Source organism: Aquarana catesbeiana, linkage group LG03 (genome assembly GCF_042186555.1).
Source record: "Aquarana catesbeiana isolate 2022-GZ linkage group LG03, ASM4218655v1, whole genome shotgun sequence".
Classification (NCBI taxonomy): Eukaryota; Metazoa; Chordata; class Amphibia; order Anura; family Ranidae; genus Aquarana; species Aquarana catesbeiana.
Window position 1 is genome coordinate 552,871,732 of NC_133326.1, and position 26,178 is coordinate 552,897,909.

Here is a 26,178-nt window from a genome sequence, read left to right on the forward strand (position 1 = left end):
ATATTGGCTTCCTCTTTTAATTTTTGCATTTAGATATCAATGCTATCCAATATTTTTTTATAGGTCTCTGTGGTTCATGATTCATGATCTCTGTGGTTGATTACAAAGTTGTTTTGTCTCTCACATAGCTCCATAATAGATCTGCACACACCTGAAACTTCTTTTTCACTAAACGTGACAGCTAATGATGCATTAAAACTCCCCCACATGACTGGGACCTCCATCCCCTTGACTAAGCTCCGAACGGTGGAGCAAAACACATTGGAAAGTCCAGGCTGAGGTTGCCACTTACCATTGCACTTTGGGATCAGATGGATGTGTGGTCACAGGTTTACCTTCCTTTACACTGAGCAATCTTAGGAACAGGGGCAAGCTCCCTCCCGACCAGCACTCCCAGTGGTGGATATCAAGGACTAGCACCCCCTTCAGTGAGCCTGAGCGGCACATGATACAGGTCTATTGGGTTACATGGGCTATGTACAGCACAATCATGATGTCACTGCTACTTTTACAAGATAATATCTAGGATTGTAAAATCATTTGGTGCACACAGAATAAATTTAAATCCTGTGTGGTTATTAACCACTTCCTGCCCAAGGTACGTCATATGACATCCTGGAGTGGGGCTATCTGAATGATGCCTGCAGCCGCAGGCATCATCCAGATATCATTTTGTTCAGCCGGCGATTCCCTGCAACTTAAGAACAATCATAGTGGCAGTTCAGGTGCTTGATCATTCTTACAGGCCATCTGGCTAACTTCCGGCATCAGCGGAATTGTTCTTCTGCTCGCCGATCGCAGGGGCAAGCCAGTAGAAGCACCGGAGGGCGGCGGGAGGAGGGGGGCCGCTGAGGAGATCCACCCCGTGTGAAAGGGGCCTTATACAAAAATATTGGGCTAACGTTACTGTTCTGGGTTTTTTTGCTTTATTCATGAAACTATTTTTTTTTCAAAAAAAAAAAAGTGTTTGAAAAATCGCTGCGCAAAGACCCTGTGACATAAAAAATGGTAATGACTGCCATTTTATTCCTTAGGGTCTCTGCTAATAAAAACATATATATTGTTTGGGGGTTCTGAGTAATTTTCTAGAAAATGTAGGAGCGAAGTGCCAGAATAGGCCTGGGCTGGAAGTGGTTAAAATGGTTGTTAAGCCACTGTAATATAATCTTCCTATTCCCTCTGTATCATAAGAACATGTGTCCCTGTACTTTTTAATATAAAAAAATCCGCCGATCTGTAACGATATAAGCCCTGCTCCGTTCGCACAGCTGATTGCTCTCCTCTCTTCTGTCTCGGCTCACAGCTGCAGCGGGCAGGGCCGAGCTGTCCCGCTCACGTAAGCTGGGGAGGCGGGGGAGAGAGGAGAGTGAGAGCCGACAATCAGCTGGGCACCGGGAGCCGTTTATACAGGTGCAGATTGGTGGAGTTTTTACATTACACAGGCACAGGGACACATGTTCTAATGATACAGAGGGGATAAGAAGATTTATGATAGGTAAGAGAGGAGCAGGAGCAAGGGGGGGGGTGGTGGCCCAGGTATGAGCAGGGAGGGGGAGGGGGGAGGAGGACAGAGGACACAGACATGGGAGAGCTGCAGACAGGAGAGATGCGGCTGACGGAATCACGCAAATAGACCACAATGTCAGGGCTTAGCAGACATGATTATCGTGGTCTGTTTGTAGGGGGAGGGTATAGCCAGGCAGGATCAGCTACGTTTTTTAGGGTATACAGGGGGCCAAATGACACAGCACAAGCACTGTGCTGTATAACATGCTTTAAGGGAACAGGATCAGGTTTTTTTTTTTTTTTTTGGCTGAACAAACAGTATGAATAAAAGATTTTGTCCCTGGACTTCAGATTCAAGTTAATCCTCAGTAGATCCTTCTAAAAACAGTAGGTTATCTGCATGTCTCACTTCACTCAAACTTTCAAAAGTAGAGGGTTTTCTTCCCCATTTTAGTACAAGTGTACATCCAGAGGCGGTAATTTACAGCCCACATACAACCAAATATTATAAAGCCCTTTATCCCAAACTGTAATACAGCTGTTTTAGACTTTTGGGCCAGCATCAGTGTATGGAAAACCATGGCTTCCAGGGTGGATGGCTTGGGGACCTAGACAAAATGGAAAGATTTGAATGTCTAAACCTACTATCCTAAAATGAGGCGTAAACCTCTTTAATTTTTGTATTTCTGAAGGAAGTCCATCTCACCTTACCCTGTCTGGTCATACTTTCTTCTAAGGTCCCATACACACTATTAGATTTTCTGCAGATTTTTGTCTTCAGATTTACCAAAACCATATAATATGAGGTCAAACCTTAATGCCACGTACACACGAGCAGACTTCTCGTCAGACTGAACTCTGAAGGACTTTTCGACGGAGTTCCGACGAAACGGACTTGTCTACACACGATCACCCCAAAGTCCGATCCTTTCGAATGTGATGACGTACGACCGGACTAGAAAAGGAGGTTCAATAGCTAGTAGCCCATAGCTGCCCTTGCATCGTTTTTGGTCCGTCGGACTAGCATACAGACGAACGTTTTTTTCAGATAAGAATCGAGTCCGTCGGAAAGATTTGAAACATGTTCTATTTCTAGGTCCGTCGGAATTTGACAGAAAAGGTCCGATGAAGGTCCGATGAAGCCCACGCACGATCAGAATGTCCGCCGGAATAGTTCTTTCAGACCTTTGCTGCTGGAAAGTCCGCTTGTGTGTACGCGGCATAAGAGTTTCAAGTTGTATGCAATCAGACAGGCCCTTGCACTACGTGGTTTTGGTAAATCTGAAGACAAAAATCTGCAGAAAATCTAATAGTGTGTATGGGGTCTAAGGCTGGTAATACACTATACAATCCTAGTCTACAGTGATTTTTAGATTTACCAAAACATGTGAACTTAGAACACACCTAAACTATTCATTCAATTTGCATCAAATCAACCAGGCCTTTGCACTACATAGATGATAGATGAGATTGTACAACGAGATTGTAAAGTGTATGGTGAGTTTAAGATTAAAAGCTGTCTGGCACAGTGTAGCAGTCCATCTCTCTCTCCGAGTCCCACCATGTTTCCTGGTTTGTGTTGCTTTGTGATTTCATAATGCCCTCATTCCATCTCTGTGATGTGTCCCCCTTTCTGTTGCTAGAATCTGTCATTGTCTTACCAACAATTACAGCACTGCTTGTCAGTTTCTCGTTTCCTACTTCGACGTCCACAGGCACCCTCCCCTGAGGGTCACGTAACCTCTGCAGCCTGAAAATCAAACTTTAAATAGTTAATTCATACAAATGCAAGGTGGATAAAGATGTAAGATGTGTACATGGACATACTTGAAAACCAGATTTCTAGGATGGCTGCCTGCATCGGCATCTTTCAAATTCTCTAGTAGATAGCTCTGGTTTGCAAACTGCATTACCACCAATGGCCAGCAGGTCACCAGCAATGTTTTAGCTGTAGCCAGCAGGTTGGTTTGTAAAAATCACTTGAAAGGTTGATTAAATGCACAACCCCCCCCCCCCCCCCCCCCCAAAAAAAACACCTTGTAATCACTGTGGTTGGCTGTCATGTTGGTCACATGCGGATGTTATGGTGACAATGCTAATGTGTTCTCACCAAATAGTTTGAGACCCTTGCTGTCAGTGACAGTATGGTCTCAGAACTAGGACACAGGTGCATGCTTCTAATTTTAAAATGGAAAGCAGGTTAATGTTCTCTCAGCATATTGCACATTGCCTGAGAACATTAAAGTGATACTAAAGAAAAAAGAAAAAAAAAAAAAAAACAACAACAACAAATATGGAGTCCAGGTTGAGGTTGCCACTTACCACCATACCTTGGGATGCTATGGCCTTTAGAACCACTTTAATGTAAAGTTTGCCATAGGAAAGTACAGTAGATATGCATCTTTAATGCTACACTGCATATTAGAAAGCAAAACATCGATTAAATGCACAACTCTATTGATCCATTGTATCTAAAAGCTACATGTTCTACCCTGCTTTCATTTCTTCTTTATGTGCTATATGGAACTGTATTAAGTTGTTATTCTTTTGTTGTATGCTGACATGTAGTGGCGGTTTTAGGCCACTACAGCTTCTAATGTGATTTTAGTGCTAGATAGTTTAGTTCTAGACCCTTGAGACCCTCCCCACTTCTTCTATCTTCCTTCAGTCAGTATTAGCTATTTACAAGTACAGGGCTCAGTGAAGTCTTTGTCTTCTTACACTTCGAAAGACTGCAAAACATCCTCTGTATTGCAATTAGCAGAAGTAAAATTGCATTGGATTAAACTTCTGTGTCTTACTGAAGAGTTAAAAGAGGTTGTAAACCATCAGGGTTTTTCTATGCATTAAGTTGAAAAACATTTTGTGCTGCAGCAACCCCCCAGACACCCCATTTTTCTTACCTGAGCCGATCGTTCAGTGACGGGGATGAGCACAGCAGCTCCAGCCGCTGTCTCTGGGCTTAATTTGATAGATTGATAGCAGCAGGAGCCTTAGCCATAGGCTCCCACTGCTGCCAATCAAATCCAGTGAAACTGGAGCCGGGGCCGAGGCGAAGTTCTGCTGTCTGTGTCAATAGATGCAGCAGCAGGACTCGGGAGCACACCCGCACAAGTGCCCCCTTGGAAAGCGGCTCTCCATGGGGGGCACTCAAGATGAGGAGGAGCCAGGAGCGCCAAGGGGGGACCCCAAAAAAGGAGGATTGGGACCGCTCTGTGCAAAATCCTTGCACAGAGGAGGTAATTATAACAACATGTTTGGTATTTAAAAAAAAAAAAAAAAAAACCTTTACAATCACTTTAAGCTGCCTGTGGATGGAGCCAAGTCAGCAGATGACCATACTGTCAAGACAGACTGGGTCTATTGAGGTATGTCAATGTATAAAGCTGCATTTGAAACAACACTAATGGTGGTAAACAATGCTAAGGAAGGAGTTGTATATATTCCATATTTGTGTGCTGTTAGCATTTCAGGTCTCAGTGATTATTGTAACTGCTGATGAAGTAATTATAGTGTAAGGCAAGGGACTAGCCTGCTAGGATTTGGGACCACATCTTACCCCAGTCTTTGCATGCACGACCTGGAGATGAGATTCTCATAGCTTTCAATAGACAGCCTGCAAGAGACATCCTGCGTACACACCTGAGAGAAGAGAAAAAACGTTAACATCAAAGAGAATTCATGTGTGCTTTCTAAAACATTTTGGTAAAAGTAGCTCTAGTCTGCCAATATGGAGATTGAAACAGGATGAACTGAGACCCACAAAGGTAGGTAGGACCACCAAAAACCCTCAGTTGTGCAGAAACACAGCTGGGACTTATGAAACTGAAATCTCACAGCTGGAGTAGCCAAGACATGTAAGAAACCGAGGGCTGACTCAGTCCACCAGCTACCACTTTTAACTAAAATATCACTTTAAAGGGGCGGACTCCTTAAAGCTACCAGCCACCCCCTAACCCTTTAGGAAGCCTCAACCTCCATACATACACATAACTGTCCCATTTCCAGGGACTGTCCCTCATTTTGCTCTGATCTATATAGTTGTATATACAATACACTTTTTATCTTTCAAAGAGTGTTTCCTAGTGCTAAACCTTTCATCCAAATCCTAAATTGCTGCATTTTACAGGCCAATATAAAGGCATAGTAGTGGTAAAAAAAATAAAGCCCTTGTGGATTTACTTAACCTTTTTTTTGGTTAATTCTCCTTTAAGGGGGTGTGACAGGGGGCGTGTCCTATGCCTACATACGTTTGGTAGTAGGTGTCCCTCATTCCTATCTCAAAATTGGGAGGTATGCATACATTTTTTCTGCAGCCTTCTTGTCGGTCCCATTACATCACCGCAGCTTCTTCTTCCTCTTCTTCTTGCACTTCTCTGAAATGAGGGACGCCCAAGTAATCACATGTGAGCGTCACTCAGTCCTAGAGTAATGTAAGTCCAGCCAGTGTAATAACTTACCCCCTGAGGGGTGTAGATGATATTCGGGGCCCACAGGAATTGGTGAGAATGATGGTGTTGATTTTGCCCCAAGAAGCCCTCCAGTCCTGGACCGAGGAGGAAATCAGGAACAGTGCTGGAGCGTTGCTAGGGTAAGTACAGATTGGCGCTACTTTTTTTTCTTTAAATGGAAGGGGGGACTTGAATGTATCTATGGTCGTATGTGAATTATATACTAATTTCTACATTGTATTTCAATTGTCTCTAGCCTTGAGATCCCCACACATTTACTTCTTTGAATTCTTTGACAGATATTTACTATGCCCTGTGGGTAGGCACCGCTGTGTCACACATTTCATAGAGCCTGCCTTCTGAACTACAGAGGTGCTGAGAGGAGGCGTTTCAGGAGGCGGAGTCACTACAGCAATCACTGGTTGCAGACAGCAAGGTGCCATGGGGTATGTAGTCCTTAGAATTTGAAAGTAAATAGCAGAGTAGATTTCCTTCAAACATTGAAATAAAAACTGGCTTTCTACCAGTGGTGTTGGGGCGGCAAACAAACAAAGTGCCCCCCACCCTCCCCTCGGTCAGTCCAACCCCCCCGTTCTGTCAGTAAATATTCCCCACCTCTACGCCCTGAGCCCACCCTTTTTTAAGACAATTAGAGCCTCAGGCTCTAATCACGTTTAGGGCGTGACCCCTGCTCCCCTAGTGGAGCGGCCACCATTGGTTTCTACTGGCTTCATTATCTGATGGTACCAGGGTTGATTGAGATTTTTAGGTAAAAGAGTCTAAATTTTATTTAGTTTTAGATGACACAGAGAAGGGTTAGAGCCCCTGATAAGTTTTTACTACCGTTTGTGGGTTTCCCCTCATTGCCAGTTTCGTATAAACTTTATTTTGTCAATGGGGACATTGATGAAAAGAAAAATACAGTTTTAGCAGAGTGGGGAAGAGATAGATTTTTTTTTTGACAGTGTTTTTATTGGCTGTCTTGGCCTTCCTGTCCCAGTGACACCTATACCTCCATTCCTTTGTAGCGCACCCCCTAAGTAGAAAGGGATCCCCACCCTGCACAACCAGGCACATCGCATCTTCACAGCACACTTGAGTCAGAAGAACAGTGCAGTGCTTTGTTTTTATGTTTTATTCAGGGGAATCAACTTGGATAGGGAAATTATGGGATGCCCACTTGATCAACTCTTCAGGGACACAACTATATACATTCCGTATATACACTTCTCCTTTTACCTCCAGCACAAATCTTGCTTGTAGAACTAAATCTCCAAGGACCAGCTGACACTGCATGGATGGTCTGACAAGAGTGCTGGGACCGTAGGCCCGTTTGGTAGTGTAGGCAAAAGTCCTAGTACCTAGCTGTTCTCTTCTGGCTACTGATCCCAGCACCACCCCTCAGGCACTGCCAGCCCACCTGGCTACAGCTGCCCCTTTTACTAGCCCTCCTGGCTAAGACTCCACAGTCCTCCCAGATTGGCTCTGCATTCATCCCAAACTGCTGTACCCAGTCCTCTTGACTGCAACATACACTAGCTCACCTGGCTGTCTTCCTCCCTGGAGATTTGCCCAGCAATGTTCTCCTGCTGTCCTCCACTTGTTTCCGTTCCTCTGGTCAGGACACCACTGTGTGTTGTGAAGAAGATCCCTTCAACACCCGAGCCCAGGCCCAAGGTCACCCCCCCAGACTAGGGGGCACCCTCAAGGGCTACCGACAGCCTAACACTCCATCTCCAGCTTCCACCCAAACTCCACTGCCCCAGCTGGGCTGACCATGGGTATTTGAGGGGGTCTGCCCCCTGCCAACCCATCTGTTGGGGATTGGTCAGGGACCTCAGAATACTCCAGGCAGCTCCTCCTCTTCTCCACTCCCATTCTTCTAGAATCTTCTGCAAGTTTCTAGATGTAGGGGGAGGTCTCAGAGATGCTGCCCGTGGGTCATCCAGCCCTCCCTGAGTCACTCAAACCCTCACCCAGAAAAACACATAGGCTTGGCTGCCAACCAAGCCTGAATAATTTACCTACACTAACAAGAAAAAATCCTAGCACTCTCACAACACAGCTAGGGGGTGCTACACCTTCTATGGATGTCAACGGGACAGGAAGTAAGAGAAGAGCTCTCCAATGAGGTCACAAAAAGAACCAAAGCTGAACTTCTGCCACAAATGCTTTAATTAAAAAATTCTTCTCAATAATCGCAAAGAATGTAACTCAATTTTGTGTGGCCAAACATCTTTTGGAAACCCAGATATTACTTTGATAAGGTAGCAGTAATACTCTGCTGTACAGAAAGAAGAGCTGTGGGAGAGACTCAGCAGTCTCCACCCATTACAGGCTGTCTGCAGAAAGCTCCAAAGGGGGTGGAGAGACCAGTCACCCTGCACAAGTAGAGAGAGCAGCAGTGACCAGTCTTTATTACAGGAAGCTCCTGTACATAGGTAAAGTTTAACACTGGATTACTGAGATCTGCACAGATCTGGAAGAAATACACAAAGCACACCAAGACTCAATTATTGATACAAATGCTTCTTGTATTTAGGCAATATTTGCTTATCCTGGATTTGAGCTTTAACTCCCCCCCCTCCTTTTTATCCAAAGCCAAAAAATAAAATTGACTAGAATTAGGCTTTAAAGAGGAACTGCAGTCTGCTCACAAAATTTGTAATAGAAACATCTCTGCAATTCTGAAGATTCTCTCCAACCACTTTGCATATTGTTGTTTTATATATACTGTGATTCTGTACTTGCCAAATATTCTGCAGAAATCTTCCTCCACTGAGTCTGGCCGCAACCATTTTAACTGTGAGCAGCTGAAGCTGCAGCCTGTTCACTTCCTGGGTTTACACAGACACACAGAGGCACACCTCCAACTCTGCAGCTCTCATTGGCCCTTTTATGACCCCCCCCCCCCTTCCTGGCAAACTCTCAGGAGAGTAAGAGAGAGAGAAAGCTGTGCATGATGTCATAAGCCTAGACTTTTTTCCAGACAAGAAACAGGAAGCGGGCTATATAAGGTATTTACTGGCAGAAAAAAAAATGTTTTACTATCCAAAGTTAAAACAACAAGGGCAGAAGATTTAATAGTTTGAAAGATAAAAAAATGACTGAAGGTCCGCTTTAAATATTCAAGTTGGGATGTTGGGATTGCTACAGTTGTGTCTTTGAGTGAATTATGTACCATGCGTCTCACCTTACAACTAATCAGCAGGCTGCGTTGTGCCCAGCTCCCCGGAGTCTCCTTAGAGGTATCAGGAGCTGTTGGCTGGTCCTGGACCGTATCAAAGTCTTCATCAATCCTCTCTCCTACTTTAGCTGATTCATTGGTAGATTGCACCCCCAGGTTACAGAGATGGAAGGACGGTACTAAACTGCTGGTCTCTTTTATAGGGCTCCCACCTAGAAGACGCCTCTGGATCACACTGTGAGGTTGCTACATCCAGAAACAAAGAATGACATCAGTATTGACACCACACAGATTTTACATTGATTTCTATTTACAGAGTACAATGTACTAACCTTCCACCTTATTCTCTGCACCCCTCATCTGTCATTAGCAATAAGCTTGCATCTAAATTAAAATATTCTCTATGGCATGGCAGGGTAATTCAGCTCATTAAATATAACCTTTAACTAATTAACAATTTTGTCTCAGCTTATTCTAAAGCCTGGACTGCTTACCCAAAATCAACGAATCAAAACCAAATTACCGGAGCCATTTTTTTTCCCTGAGTCTGCCCTACTTTAAAGTATACCTGTACTCGTCTGAAACTTGCTAAGCAGTACCCAGTAGCAGGCAGGGTCAGCTGTGTCCTAGAGCCCCCAAAGGATCCCCAAAACAATGGTTGCTCTATTATACAATTTTTTACTTCACTTAGGAAGACAGCGCATGCCTTCCTGTTTGCCCATCCCAGTTATGGGCAGCCATGCCAAGCAATAATGGAGGTGCTAGAGGGGGTGGTGCTGAACACTGACTTCTTTGGCAAAGTCAGTGTTTACATAATAGTGCATGCTGGGTTTGGGGGTTCTAGAACAGCATTGATACTGCCTGCAGGCATCTAAAAAATATGTACAAGGATTTTCACTAGCAAATGTTTTTTTATATTTTGGTTCTTCGGCTTAGATACATTTTATTCTCAAAAAGTGCTGCGCATATGGAGGACTATGAGATAAATATCTAAATGTGCACCACACAAATCAAATATCACCTTATAAAAATACTTTCTGTACAAAAACAAACAATGGTGAATGTGTTGCAAAACCAGAAAAGCCAAAGCCCTGTTGAAAAATACTTCCTGAAAAAAAAACCCCAATACTAAATATATTGTAAAGCCAGCTATTATTAACCTGTCAAGGTAAGTGAATATAGCTAGTGTGTAAAAAAACAAATAATTTTGTATAGGACCAAATATTGGCCTAAGTGAATACATATTATACAGACTCTACTAATCTGTGCAATACCATCCAAATAGACAAAATATTGAGCGGTTTACGGTAGGTGGCAACACAAAATTGTGCAATACATATGTGTGAATAAAAATGGGATTTTTCACTTAACGTAAAATCCATTTCTCTAAGTTCATTGACAGACACATCGCTCCATTATTCAGAACCATAGGGTTATATCGCCCCCTACAGAAGTGGAACACTAGGCAGAAAAAAGACTTGGCTACGCCTATGGGAAGTCCTAGGTGATAGACACCTCCCTCTCTGCTATAGGCCTTCAGTTTAGTAACAAGCATTGTCAGAAGCATTAAAATCTCCTTAGAGGGTTGGGTGCTGTGTCTGTCAATGAACTCAGAGAAATGGATTTTACGGTAGAGATTTTTTACTTTTCGTTCATTGACAGACACAGTGCTCCATTATTCAGAACCCGCCTGCTGCGAGTGCACAGGTCGGCGGGGGCACTGGACCAGGCTAGAGCTGAGGAAGGAGGGCGGATGCCCGCAACGGAGAGCGGCGACCTCCTCCGCCCGCTCTAAGGCCGCCCCGCACATCGCCCGCAAAGCCGCGGCCTAAATTAGTGGTGAGCCGCCACAGGGGGGCACGGATCTGCGGATGCCTGGTCATCCACCCAACCATCAGGTGCCAAGTTATACCCCCCATAGTGACAACACTGGAGGGGAGAGGGGGTGGTTGACAGAGTGTCAGAAGCACCTAAGCCAGAGGCCTGGGCCTCACCTGGGAAGTGTGGATGTGGAGGAGAACACCAGAGGGACTGACCACCCCAGGGAGTACTCGCACCCCACACCACTCCAGGGAAGGAGAGGAGGGGGCCCCTTACTTATCGCTCCAGTGAGTAACGCTCCCAGACAGATCCTCCTCGCCACCGAAGTGGGGGGGCTGTCGGCCATGAGGAATGCTGCGACACAGGTCGAGACCCGGTCTTATGCGACCTCGCGAGACGTTTAACTCGCAGGGCCAGCCCCCGTCCAGTGGGGCTATGTCGCGGAAGACCTAGTGCGTAGCTGCGGTCTGCACACGCTCACTGGCCAGACTGGGGAGACCACTGGATCTTAGTGTCCAGCCCATTGCCCAGTCCGGCAGTTGATTGTAGATCTCACAGGAAAAAAGTAGCTTAAAAAGCAAAAACAAAAAATTGCCAGGACCAGAGATCCCAGCAGGGAACGAGGTCCTTTCTCCTGACTAGGCAGAAAAAAAACTGAAGGCCTATAGCAGAGAGGGGGGTGTATATCACCTAGGACTGCCTAAAGGCGTAGCCAACTCTTTTTTCTGCCTAGTGTCCTACTCCTGTAGGGGGCGATATAACCCTATGGTTCTGAATAATGGAGCGCTATGTCTGTCAATGAACGAAAGCGAAATATATATTTTCAATCTAAAATACATATAAAAAAGAAGTCCACATGAAAAGAAAGTTTGTGTAAAAGGAAAAAAAGAATTTTCCAAGGAAACAGTTTTGAATCCTCTTGATCAGGTGACAGATATTACTTAAGGCTCCACAGGTGCACAGCACTCTATGCAAAAATATACACTTACCAGAAATGTTTGACCCTTACTTTAAAGAGCGGTCAAACAAAGTTTTATGAGAGTGTCTCCTGTGGCTTCAGCTCTATCCAAGTGCACCCATACATAGCTGCCAGAAAAACCCTCATCCATCCATGATCAGAATCCACTTGAAGGGGGCTAATCTTCCAGATCAAACATGCAAAAAACAGACACGCTCTCCTTAGTGTGAAACCAGCGATCCGAAAATGTATGAAGTTAAAATTGCACTTACAAAGCAACATAACAGTGTTGTGTATAGTAAGACACCAATGTTGCCAACATCCAAGATGGGCACCATTTGGCACGCATGCGTGATGACATATGCCATGGTTCCCAATGTGTTTTGTCAGATGTGACATCATCATTGTTAGCAGGGCAGGAAGTGACCTCAAATATCTCTAACGGAGCCCCAGATAGCAGTAAAAAAACAAAACAAAAAACAACAGGGTCTCTAATTCTTCCCAACTCCACCCAGAACCTAAAAGAAAATCTTTTATCTGAGTTACACCTCAACTGTTGGCCTAGATCTGAATCTTGATGTTATTATAATTGGTGACACAATAACCCTCCCTATGTTGGGTTACTAACTATCCAGAAAAATGTGAAGAGTCCATACAAAACACAGAAATATACAGCAGATTGTCAGGAAAACCCATAAAGTAATTTTGTTTGCTTTTTTTAATTTGATGAACAGCCGGTTGGAGCCTGTTCCCACGATGATGATGCAGTGAAAATTAATTTGTTGTCAGCCTGGCACAGAGCATGGAGTATTTTGTACATCACACAGCAAACTACAGAGTGATGCCAGCCTGCCCAGGCACACAGCAATGATCATACTGCCAGATAACTGTCCTGTGGGCTGGTCACTGATGTCTCCATAAAAAATTAAGCTGTTGGTTTATTTTTGTACAATTGTCTGAAAAATAATTTATTTTGGTTTGGCAAAACCAGCCCTGTCTCCTTTTAAGAGTAAGAAGGAATGTTGGCAAGCCTGCCCTCAACACACACACACAGCACTTCCAAATGCCATTTCTTGATGCAGCAAAACCAGATAATACTGATCGAAGATGATTCTGCTTGTGAATCCTGAGACTGCAAGAAATGGCAGATCTTCACTGGTATGATTGTTGTGGCTGCATTCTTACCTCCTACCCCCCCCCCCCCCCCACAATCACCCCTTTCCACTAATTTACAGTTACACCCCTGAGCAGTTTCTTTCCTCCTGTATCCTGTGAATAACAGCGACACCCCTGACCAACCCCATTCCTCCTGTATCCTGTGAATAACAGCGACACCCCTGACCAACCCCATTCCTCCTGTATCCTGTGAATAACAGCGACACCCCTGACCAACCCCATTCCTCCTGTATCCTGTGAATAACAGCGACACCCCTGACCAACCCCATTCCTTCTGTATTCTGTGAATAACAGCGACACCCCTGAGCAACCCCATTCCTCCTGTATCCAGTGAATAACAGCGACACCCCTGACCAACCCCATTCCTCCTGTATCCTGTGAATAACAGCGACACCCCTGACCAACCCCATTCCTTCTGTATCCTGTGAATAACAGCGACACCCCTGAGCAACCCCATTCCTCCTGTATCCTGTGATAACACGACACCCCTGAGCAACCCCATTCCTCCTGTATCCTGTGAATAACAGCGACACCCCTGAGCAACCCCATTCCTCCTGTATCCTGTGAATAACAGCAACACCCCTGAGCAACCCCTATTCTCCTGTATCCTGTGATTTACAGTTACACCCCTGAGCAACCCCTATTCTCCTGTATCCTGAGAATTATAGTGACACCCCTGAGTAGCCCCTTTCCTTCTGTATCCTGTGAATGACAGTGACATCCCTGAGCAACCCCTTTCCGCCTGAATTTTGTGATTTTACAATACCATCCCCGAACAGTCCCTTTCCTCCTGTATTCTGTGAATGACAGTAACACCCCTGACCAACCCCATTCCTCCTGTATCCTGTGAATAACAGCGACACCCCTGACCAACCCCATTCCTCCTGTATCCTGTGAATAACAGCGACACACCTGACCAACCCCATTCCTTCTGTATCCTGTGAATAACAGCGACACCCCTGAGCAACTCCATTCCTCCTGTATCCTGTGAATAACACGACACCCCTGAGCAACCCCATTCCTCCTGTATCCTATGAATAACAGCGACACCCCTGAGCAACCCCATTCCTCCTGTATCCTGTGAATAACAGCAACACCCCTGAGCAACCCCTATTCTCCTATATCCTGTGATTTACAGTTACACCCCTGAGCAACCCCTATTCTCCTGTATCCTGTGATTTACAGTTACACCCCTGAGCAACCCCTATTCTCCTGTATCCTGAGAATTATAGTGACACCCCTGAGTAGCCCCTTTCCTTCTGTATCCTGTGAATGACAGTGACATCCCTGAGCAACCCCTTTCCGCCTGAATTTTGTGATTTTACAATACCATCCCCGAACAGTCCCTTTCCTCCTGTATTCTGTGAATGACAGTAACACCCCTGAGTAGTCCATTTCCTCCTGTTTCCTGTGAATGACAATAACACCCCTAAACAGTCCCTTGATCTTACCATAACATCCCAGAAGAGTCTCTTTCCTCCTGTATTCTATGATTTACACTAACATCGCTGAACAGTCCCTTTCCTCCTATATCCTGTGACTGACAGTAACACCCCTGAGCAGTCCCTTTCCTCCTGCATCTTGTGATTTATGGTGACAACCCTCTTCTGCTTCTAGTGACTGACTTAAGACCTTAAAGCAGTCCCTTTCATTTTCTATCTCGTGAGTGTCAGTGATACCTCTGACCAGTCTCTTTCCTCCAGCAGGTAATTTACAGAAATACCCCTGATTGCAGTCACACCCTGAGCAGTCCATTTTGGCACCCCAGTGACACCTTTGAACGATACCCTGTGATTTACAGTGACAGCCATGGGCTCTCCTTTTTCCTGCACCCTGTGAGTGACAGTCCTGAGCACCCTCTTTTTTTATTCATCCTGTGATTGTCAGTGGCATCCCTGAGAAATCCCCTTTTCATGCATCCTGTGATTGAAAGTGACACCCCTAAGGAGTTTTTTTTTTTTTTTTTTTTTTCGCTACCATCCAGTGACTAATAGTGACACCCCTGAGCATTCTCTTTTTTCTTGCATCCTGTGATTGACAGTGAAGCCCCTGAGCAGTTTTTTTTCTCCACCATCCAGTGACTAATAGAGACGCCCCTGAGCATCCCCTTACGTAATTGACAGTGACACCCCTGAGCACTCATTTTCTTCTCCCTTATTCTTGTATCCATTGGCAAATAATGACACCTCTACGCAGTCCCTTTTCTCCTGCATCACGTATATACTAGACAGTCAATAACTGAGCTATTTGTAGGATTCTTTGAAGATTCAAAATCTTTGCATGATTGGAATAATGGTAAGTAACAATAATAATATCCTGTATGGTAGTAGTCTATATTTTACCATCTTTCTTTACACCTTAAACAATAGTCACTTGATTGATGTTTTTTTTTTCTCTCTATCTTAAACAGTGAATGATACTATTAGACCATCACCCTTTTACGCTAAAATGACCACTGGTATCAATAACTGTTATGGATCAATAGAAAATTCTACTGATAAATTGGAAAATCTTTTTGACCGATTTTGCCCTAATTTTGCGAGTCATTGTTTTTGTATGTTCCTATTGATCTTTGTGCACCCCATAGCTTTGCCTGAAGTGTTATAAAAAAAAAAAAAAGCCTTGCTGTCTGTGGCGAGACCTGTTCACACTAGGGTTGCCACCTCACACATATGAATTACACAGGTTCTGAGGCTAATTTAATTCAGATGAGGCACCAAGTGAGTTTAATTATCTCCCTAATCTGCCACAGAACCTGTGTAATTAATATGTATTCAGTTTTAAAGGAATAAGATGGCAACCCTAGTTCACGCAGGACCCCCACAGTGCTGCTTGCACGGCTTCTAGTGCACAATCTAAAATTTTACAAGTGACGCATCATCGTGACCCCGTCCCACCTGCTGCATAAACCCAAAAGCAGTTCCCTTATCCCCCTCCCATTCCTTTCCAGTTTACTCACCAGGTCCTTGGAGGTGCCCAATCTCCGCAGCTGGTCCAGCGGCAGCAGATCTGCAGAATCCTTGTGCACAAACTGGGTGGCCTGTTTGAGGCGCCTCTGTTGGTGCAGGATGGCTGCGCCCCTCAAGTCCTGATCTTTTCTAGGGGATCCCCTGATCTTGGCATCTTCTGGCAACCCCACCGGTGGCTTATGAAAGCTCATTGTGCAAAGTAGGGGGCCCTCTGTGGATGGTCTGTACCCCCCTGCCCTCTTGTTATGTTGCTGTGTGTGCCCCCCTGGATTGCCTGTGTCCAATCCTTCTGATATGTCTCTGTGTTCTGGGGGATTCCTCTGTTAATTCCCCTCCTCCTCCTCCTCTGCAGTGATTCCCCTTTCCCTGCCTCCTCCTTTACAAGCTAGCCATCCTCTGCCACTGTGCACAGCTCTCTCCCCTCCCCTCCCCTCCAATCTTTCCCCCCCACTGCACAGGTTTCATGTACAGTCCTGTTACGCAGTTTAATGGGTCCCTGTTTCCTCTACCAGCTACTTCTGCAAAAGCATCACATCCCAGCGAGTCTGTCTGCGCAGAACGCCAAATCTTGGCTGAACGGAGCTGTTAAGAAAAAAGGATGCACATTAATCTGCAGGGCTGCAAAAACCTCAAGAGTATATTTTTTACTGACAGATACCTAAATGTTTGCTGACAGCTAGCATTTATCTACAGCCCATTGTTATGCAGAGCGCAAACGCAGGCTGCAGATAGGCGATGATTGCACAGCATTGAATTTGGTTTAAGCTGGATACACACTATACAATTTTCTTTTGTTTTTCTTTAGATTTACCAAAACCATATAATATGAGGTCAAACCTAAACACTTTCAATTTGTATGCAATCAGGCAGGCCCTTGCACTACATAGTTGAAGGTAAATCTAAAGGAAATTGAACAGCAAAAGTTGTATAGTGTGTATCAAGCTTTAAGCCTCGTACACACGATTGGATTGTTGGCCAACAGAGCACCAGGCTTTTGTCCCAAGGGCGTCTGCCAGGAACTTGTCTTGCATACTGACGGCACACAATTGTCAGCCAACAAACACGAACGTAGTGACGTACTACGTGGAATTTCAGCTCTTGAGCGCCACCCTTTGGGCACCTTTTGCTAATGTCGTGTTTGGTGAGCATTGATTCCGAGCATGTGTGTTTGTACTTTGGACTTTTGTGTGACGGACTTGTGTACAGACGATACGAAAATCTGACAACAGACCGTTGTCTGCTGAAAATTTCCTAGCCTGTCATCCAACATTTGTTGGCAGAAAGTTAGACAACAATTGTCTGATGGAGCGTACTAATCGGTCGGATTTTAGGCAAACACTCTGTCATCACCCAATTCCCTGCCGAAAATCCGATCGTGTGTTTGAGGCTTTAGGCCTCTTTCACACGGACTGTCCGTTCAGGTCCATCTGTCAGTTTTTTAGGCGGACCTGATTGGACCATCCATAGACATCTATGGAGCGTCGGATGTCAGCGGTGACATGTCCGCTGACATCCGACCCGCTCCGATCCGAAAAAGTGTAATGGAGGAAAAACCTACTTTTCCATCCGTTATCGGATCGGGTGACGACGGACTCCACGGTCTGTCGTCACCCGATCCCCCATAGGGGAGAGCGGCGCTCTGACAGGACTTGTCATTTTCCTGCTCAGCGGGGATCGGTGGAGCGATCCCCGCTGAGCAAGCGGATGTTCACGGGGCGGATCATCACTGATCTGGTCTTTTTTTTGTATTATTTTATTTTATTTTAGACATTATGGGGGAGATTTACTAAAACTGGTGCAGCTGTTCATAGTAATTAATCAGCTTCCAGGTTTTATTGACAAAGCTTAATTGAACAAGCTGAAGTTAGAAGCTGATTGGTTACTAAGCACAGCTGCACCAGGTCCTGTGTGCACCAGTTTTAGTAAATCTCCCCCAAGGTTTGTAGACATTAACTGACAGCTGTGCTTTATATGCTACATAGTAAAAACACAGAAGCTAAAAAAAAATAATATGCAGTTTTGGAAAATTGTAATTTTATTTTTTGTTTCTTTCTACTGACAGTTTTGAATACAGTTACTGACAGTGTAAATGACCAGTGACACAGAGGTAGCAGAATTGCACATTGTTTTTATATGTATTGACAGTTATGTAAATGTTTACTGACAGATTCATCTCCAAAGTTTTATTGTGCAATAATAAAAAAAAAAAGCGACAGGGCAAAAGAATTTATCGAGATTGCTAAACATAGAATAGGTCTGTACTGACAGAATGAAAATATTTTCTGACAACATGTAGACAAACATGCTTTGCAGGAGAAGGATGGATGGGGGGGATCTCTTTGTGCCTGGAGGAAAATATATTTAACCCTTTTATTACCAGAAGTCACTGAAGTGTAGATGTCCAGGCCAAGTTTAGCAAAGCCGCTACACATCCGTTAACATGACAGTTACTAATTTGCTCACCTAAATAATGCTTACATTCGTATAGTATAGGCTAACAAATAAAAAAATGTTTAGAAGAAAAAGCAGTATTCATTTTAAAATGTAAAATACTGGTTTAAAGTGTATGTTACCCCAGTATTTCATATTCCTGATATGTATCTTTTGTACCATGTACTTGAAACTGTATCCTAGTCTCTTATGCCCCGTACACACGGTCGGACATTGATCTGACATTCAGACAACAAAATCCTAGGATTTTTTCTGACGGATGTTGGCTCAAACTTGTTTTGCATACACACGGTCACACAAAGTTGTCGGAAAATCTGATCGTTCTAAACGCGGTGACGTCGGGACTATAAACGGGGCAGTAGCCAATAGCTTTCGTCTCTTAATTTATTCTGAGCATGCGTGGCACTTTGTGCGTCGGATTTGTGTACACACGATCAGAATTACCGACAACGGATTTTGTTGTCGGAAAATTTTATAGCAAGCTCTCAAACTTTGTGTGTCAGAAATTCCTATGGAAAATGTATGATGGAGCCCACACACGGTCGGAATTTCCGACAACAAGGTCCTATCACACATTTTCGATCGGAAAATCCGACCGTGTGTACAGGGCATAAGTATTGCTTCTGGTGCATGAAATACCTGGTAATCCTGCCAGTCCCCTGCTTACCTATTTCAAACTGACCACTCCAGGCATGGAAGCACAAGCATCCTAGTGTGATCAGTTTTATTCTTGCATTCTACTTGGGAGTACAGCCTGCCTGTGATCCAGTGGTCGGACTTGTGCTGACATGCCCCCATTGCAGAGCTAATTTCTTGGAAGATCAGTGTACTGCTGTTTCCATCCCCACCTCTCTAACTAAGCCCCTTATGCAGCCTATAGCAGAGGTCATGTGATCACTTATTTTTTAAAAAAGGTATTTACAATGAAATATATACTATATTACAAAAGTATTGGGACGCCTGCCTTTCCATGTACATGAACTTTAATGGCATCCCAGTCTTAGTCCATAGGGTTCAATATTGAGTTGGCCCACCTTTTACAGCTATAACAGCTTCAACTCTTCTGGGAAGGCTGCCCACAAGGTTTAGGAGTGTGTCTATGGGAATGTTTGACCATTCTTCAAGAAGCGCATTTGTGAGGTCAGGCACGGATGTGGACGAGAAGGCCTAGCTCGCAGTCTTCTCTATAATTCATCCCAAAGGTGTTCTATCGGGTTGAGGTCAGGACTCTGTGCAGCCCAGTCAAGTTCTTCCACCCCAAACATGTTCATCCATGTCTTTATGGACCTTGTTTTGTGCACTGGTCCAAATCATTTGGTGGAGGGGGGGTTATGGTGTGGGGTTGTTTTTCAGGGGTTGGGCTTGGTCCCTTAGTTCCAGCGAGGGGGAATTTTTAAGGTGTCAGGATACCAAGACATTTTGGACAATTTCATGCTCCCAACTTTGTGGGAACAATTTGGGGATGGCCCCTTTCTGTTCCAATATGACTGCGCACCAGTGCACAAAGCAAGGTCCATAAAGACCTGGATGAGAGAGTTTGGGGTGGAGGATCTTGACTGGCCTGCACAGAGTCCTGATCTCAACCTGATAGAGCAACTTTGGGATGAATTAGAGCAGAGACTGCGAGCCAGGCCTTCTCATCCACTTCAGTGCCTGACCTCACAAATGCGCTTCTGGAAGAATGGTCAAACATTCCCATAGACACTCTCCTAAACCTTGTGGACAGCCTTCCCAGAAGAGCTGAAGCTGTTATAGCTGCAAAGGGTGGGCCAACTCAATACTGAACCCTACGGACTAAGACTGGAATGCCATTAAAGTTCATGTACATGTAAAGGCAGGTGTCCCAATATTTTTGGTAATATAGTGTATGTGTGTGTGTACACACACACTGCCTTAAAAATGTATTCATATCCCTTGAAATTTTCCACATTTTGTCATGTTAAAACCAAAAACGTAAATGTATTTTATTGGGATTGTATGTGATAGACCAACACAAAGTGGCACATAATTGTGAAGTAGAAGGAAAATGATGGTTTTCAAAATTGCTTACAAGTAAATATCTGACAAGTGTGATGTGCACTTGTATTTAGTCTCCTTTACTCTGATACCCCTAACTAAAATCTAGTGGAACCAATTGCCTTCAGAAGTCACCTAATTAGTAAATAAGAGTCCACCTGTGTGTAATTTAATCTCAGTATAAATACAGCTGTTCTGTGAAGCCCTCTGAGGTTTGTTGGAGAACCTTAGTGAACAAACAGCATCATGAAGGCCAAGGAACACACCAAACAGATCAGGGATAAAGTTGTGGAGAAGTTTAAAGCAGGGTTAGGTTATAAAAAAATATCCCAAGCTTTGAACATCTCACGGAGCACTGTTCAATCCATCATCTGAAAATGGAAAGAGTATGGCACAACTGCAAACCTACCAAGACATGGCCGTCCACCTAAACTGACAGGCTGGGCAAGGAGAACATTAATCAGAGAAGCAGCCAAGAGGCCCATGGTAACTCTGGAGGAGCTGCAGAGATCTACAGCTCAGGTGGGAGAATCTGTCCACAGGACAACTATAAAGCCTCGTACACATGATTGGATTTTCCGATGGGAAATGTGTGATGACAGCTGTTGGTGGAAAAGCCGACCGTGTGTATGCTCCATCGGACAACTGTTGTCAGATTTTCCACGGACAAATGTTAGATGGCAGATTTTAAAATTTTCTGTGGACAAATGTCTTGTCGGATTTTCCGAGCGTGTGTACAAAAGTCCAATGTACAAACACGCATGCTCGGAAGCAAGGACGAGCCAGAAGCAGTCGGTCTTGTAAACTAGCGCTCGTAATGGAGAATTAACATAAATTATGAAATCTCCAAATGCAGCACACAATTCTCTTCTTCTCTAATGGGATAATAATGAAGCTGCTTTGCCGGTGATACTGATGGAGTTATTGCAAACAAATTTTCAAATGCATTTTTTTTCTAGTGATATCAAAAATAATATTTTTTTTTTTTTTGGGGGCAAGTTACCACAGCACCATTATCCCGTAGTTTTTAATATAAAAGATACAACCTATGTTGGTGTCCCTTGTTAATTTTACATTGTATTTTTTTAAATGTAACTGCCTACTCCCAAACTGTCATTTGAAGTAAAACACATAGCCAAGTATTAAGCATTAAGCATTAAAAAAAAGAAAACAAATACAATTAGGACATGCTATCTGCCAATAGAACTTAACCAAAAAGTGCATTCTATGCATCCAAAAATATAGAAAATATACCAAATCAAATCATTATTCAACCAAAAAAGTAATGTCAAAGCAATAACTCCAAGGCCAATAATAAATAACACGTTATCTCCGATTTTGCAACATGTCTGGTTGACGAACGGCTGTTCAGAAACGAACTGAAAAGCATGAAATGAAAAGCGCTAAATGAAAAGCGCTAAATGAAAAGCGCGAATCAACACTCACCAAACTTCTACTAACATGAAATTAGCAGAAGGAGCCCGAAGGTTGGTGCTAAAGAGCTGAAAAACCATGTAGTATGTAACTACGTTCGTGATCGTTGGCCAACAATTGTGTGCCGTGCATATACAAGACAGTTTCGGCCAACGCCCTTCAGACAAAAGTCCACGGTTTTGTTGGCCAACAATCCAATCTGATCGTGTCTACAAGGCTTTAGTCATGCACTCCCCAAATCTGGCCTTTATGGAGTAGAGTTAAGAAGAAAGCCATTGTTGAAAGAAAGCAGTGGCGGCTGGTGCTCCATTGGTTGGGGTGTGGGCATCAGATGGACCCAGCCCATCACCGCGAACCCCCCCCCCCCGCTCACTTACCATATGACTGTGGTCATGGTTTAGCAGACAGATTGCAGTGTGATCAAAGCAGGGAGCTCCCCCCCTCCCTCCTTCAGTGCACAGTGCAGGATGACAGCATGCAGCACTTCCACTACAAATACAGATGTGCAATCCTCACATATACTGCAGAGGACTGCAAAGAGGACAGGATCCCAGAAGAGGGTGAGCCTGGGGAGGACAGATCCACAGAACAGTGTGGGAATGCCTGCTGCTGCAAGGAGCTGGGCAGAGGGGCTCCCGCCGTGTATAAGTTCATCCCACGGCAGCTTCTGGCTTCCGTGTCCCCCCTCCATCTTCTCCTCCCAGCCAATGGGGTCTTAGGACTCCAGGCCAATGGGGTCTCAGGAGCCGATTCCTGATTGGCCGGGAGGAGTAACAGGAACACATTAGCGAATATTAATTCGCTAATGTCACACAACTGGGTGGGTAAGTGTAGTGCTCTGCGCCCCGTGCCCACCCTTTTTTGAAGCCAATTAGAGCCTCAGGCTCTAATTATGTGCTTCTAAAAAAAAAAAAAAAAATATATATATATATATATATATATATATATATATATATATATATATATATATATATAAAGAACCCTATTGAAATCCATGCGTTCTTCACCACGCATGTAGGTTAGGGGGCTGGACGCATGGATGGGGGGGCCGACTCCTGTGCGCCCCCTATGGACGGGCCGCCACTGAAAGAAAGCCATAAGAAATCCAGTTTGTAGTTTGTGAGAAGCCATGAGGGGGACACAGCAAACATGTGGAAGAAGGTGCTCTGGTCAGATGAGATAAAAATTGAACTTTTTGGCCTAAAAGCACAATGCTATGTGTGGTAGAAAACTAACACTGCACATAACCCTGGACACATCATCCCCACCACCACACTTTTCAGATATTTATTTGGAAAAAAAAAAATTTAAAAACCATTTAACATTTTCCTTCCACTTCACAACGATGTGCCACTTTGTGCTGGTCTATCACATAAAATCCCAATAAAATACATTTACGTTTTTGGTTGTAACATGACAAAATGTGGAAAATTTTAAGGGGTATGAATACTTTTTCAAGGCACTGTAATTGCCTTTGGGGATCTGGAAATCATATTTCCCTGTTAGAACATGTTTTGGATTTCTGGCAGGTTTTGGGTTCTGAAGATGTAAGTTTTTTTTTTTTTTCAGCCTGGCTTATTATGTAACTATTTAGCCCCGATGCATATTAGGCTATTCGGGAACAGATGCCGTGGTACAATCTGCAGACTTGCAAAAACCCAGCAGCTGCGGAGCTGCGAGTTTGCAGACTCATCAGTATTGATATTTACTGAAAAGATTTTTAAGGAAACATATTCTATGTCTAATATTGGAGCAGCGATTTTTGACCTTCCTCTGACAATGCTACTTACCTGGCTCTCGTGCTGATCCTGAGTCACTAGCCTGAAATAAATATGCAACATATGAAAGAAAAAAAAGATGAAATTCATAGCAACACTTCAGCAGGGTTTGTTTTAATTTTCTGCAGCATATGGGGTTAATCTACAAAACCTTTTGGTAACATCAGCCAAGCTCTGTCATGCGATTCTGGACTCTTTCAAATATTTAGATCCATCTGCAGAAAGTTTAGCGGGAAGGTTATTCCCACGCTCCGTGTAAGACAGGAACAGATGGATCCATTAATAAACATTGGTCGCCTCTGTCTATATACCGTCTGCCCATGGTGTTTACTTGTACCGCGTGCTGATGATCCTCAGATGGTTCTGTGAAAGTGAGCCTGTCCAGAACTCCAGAATTACAGCATGGATTAGCAGAAACGTCTGTCCAGAACTGGAAGGTTCTAAGGACCCTAACACTTGGTTCCGGGTGTTCACATTAACCAACAGATTTAGGTACTGAGCCCATGCAGGCTTGTCTGACCATTAAAATTACCTTGGATGGTAACTAGAATTTTAGGTGCATCTAGTAGCCAATGAAATGTCAGCAGGGCTGAGTTCACACCTTTCCATGTTTGTTGTCATGCATTTTGTTTGCATTATCAACAATCCCATGTTATACTGTTGTCATCAGTAGGTCCTATAGCACAGGGGTAGGCAACCTTGGCCCTCCAGCTGTGGTGAAACTACAAATCCCATCATGCCTCTGCCTCTAGGAGTCATGCCTGTGATTGTTAGGGTCTTGCAATGTCTCATGGGACTTCAAAACTGAGGGCTGAGGTTGCCTAGCCCTGCTATAGCACACATCAACACATCAAAAGCACAAAGCATGTCAACATGCTGCACAGATGTGCACTAGCATCATTTAAAATAAATGTTTAACCTGTGCACCTGTATTGATGTGCGTTTAAGTCTGCGTTGAGGCACTGCACATAGTGGCCTCCCCTTTGTGCTGCTTGTGTGCGCCCTCTAGTGTGCACAAGCACCCTGTGTGATCACTGTGTCCATTAGACACAATAGAGCACAGAGCAGGGTACAGAGCCAATTAAGTTGGCTCTGTACCATGTAATCACTGTGACTCAATCATAATTATAAGCAAAGGCTACATTTTGTCACCACGCTGTGTTCTCTCTCACACACTAATCACCTGTGAGAGGAAACAGAGAGGGGAATTTATCAAAACTAAAGCAGCTGTGCACAGCAATCCATCAACTTCTTTCATTTACAAAGCTTAACTGAACAAGCTAAAGATAGCAACTGATTGGTTGCCATATACAGCTGCTCTAGTTTTGAAAAATTCCCCCCCAAAAGGATCAAGAGCAACATTTTTAGTGTCCCTTGCTAACCATAACAGTGCTTTCTCACCAGACCAGTGTCCCTGATTGCTAGCCCCACCAGTTAGCCACAAGAGTTACAATGTCATCAGACTAGTGTAAGCTTCTCACAGTGTTCCTGATCACCACCACACCAGCCCCAGCGTTACCAGACCAGTGCATCCAGCAACAGTGTTCCTAAACGTCACCATACCAATACAATATCACCAGACCAGTATAAACCAGCAACAATGTTCCTAATCGCTAGTCACACCAGTTCCAGTGTCGCTAAACTAGTGTAAGCCAGCAACAGCGTTCTTGCTCACTAGCTACACAAGTACATTGTCACCAGAACAGTCGGTGTAAGCCAGCAACAGTATTCTTGATAGCCTCCACACCAGTCTCGGTGTCACCAGACCAGTGTAAGAAAGCAACAGTGTTCTTGACTGCTGTCACACCAGTCCCATTATCACTAAACTAGTCATGTAGATCAGCAACAGTGTTCCTGATAGCCACACCAGTCCCAGGGTCACCAGATCAGCGTAAGTAGCAATGGTGTTCCAGATATTGATTACTCCAGTACACTGTCACCAGAGCCAATGCAGCCAGCAACAGCGTTTTTGATGCTAGCCTCACCAGTGCCAGTGTATTTTAGCAACAGTGTTCCTGATTGCCACCACACCAGTCCTAGTGTCGCCAGGCTAATGAAACTAGCAACTTATTGCGATGCATACTAGCGCATTATAATATTGCCTTGCAGGGGGAAATTTTTTTATTTTATTTATAGACTTTACTACCGCTTAAACATGCTGGTCTTCAAGTGGTTAAAGTCTTCGTTGTGATCTTTGAGGATTATTATTTTACAGTGAAAAAGTCTTGAAAGGTCCAGGATAGTTTGCATTAAAGCAGTATTAATCCTAAAAAACTGCAAAAATATTGCAGCTCATCCATCCTTATAGAATATGTTACCCTACATTTCATATTCCTGATATGCGTATGTTGTACCATGTACTTGTGTTAAAAAGTATCCTTTTCTCTTTGTATTGCTGCCTTTGTGTAAAATACTTGGTGTTCCTGCCAGT

General features: G+C 44.1%; 1 protein-coding gene across 1 annotated transcript in view; it reads right to left on the reverse strand.

The window, feature by feature from the left end:
• NRIP2 (nuclear receptor interacting protein 2) overlaps nt 1–16,501 on the reverse strand; it is a 29,216-nt gene extending 12,715 nt beyond the window's left edge. The window contains exons 1-4 of the mRNA XM_073621672.1: nt 16,059–16,501; nt 9,151–9,390; nt 5,066–5,148; nt 3,168–3,256 (exon numbers count right to left, since the gene is read on the reverse strand). Of these exons, the coding sequence (XP_073477773.1) occupies nt 3,168–3,256; nt 5,066–5,148; nt 9,151–9,390; nt 16,059–16,259 (613 nt within the window). The 5' untranslated portion in view covers nt 16,260–16,501. The remainder of the gene's footprint in view (nt 1–3,167; nt 3,257–5,065; nt 5,149–9,150; nt 9,391–16,058) is intronic.
• Nucleotides 16,502–26,178: the final 9,677 nt, after the last annotated feature.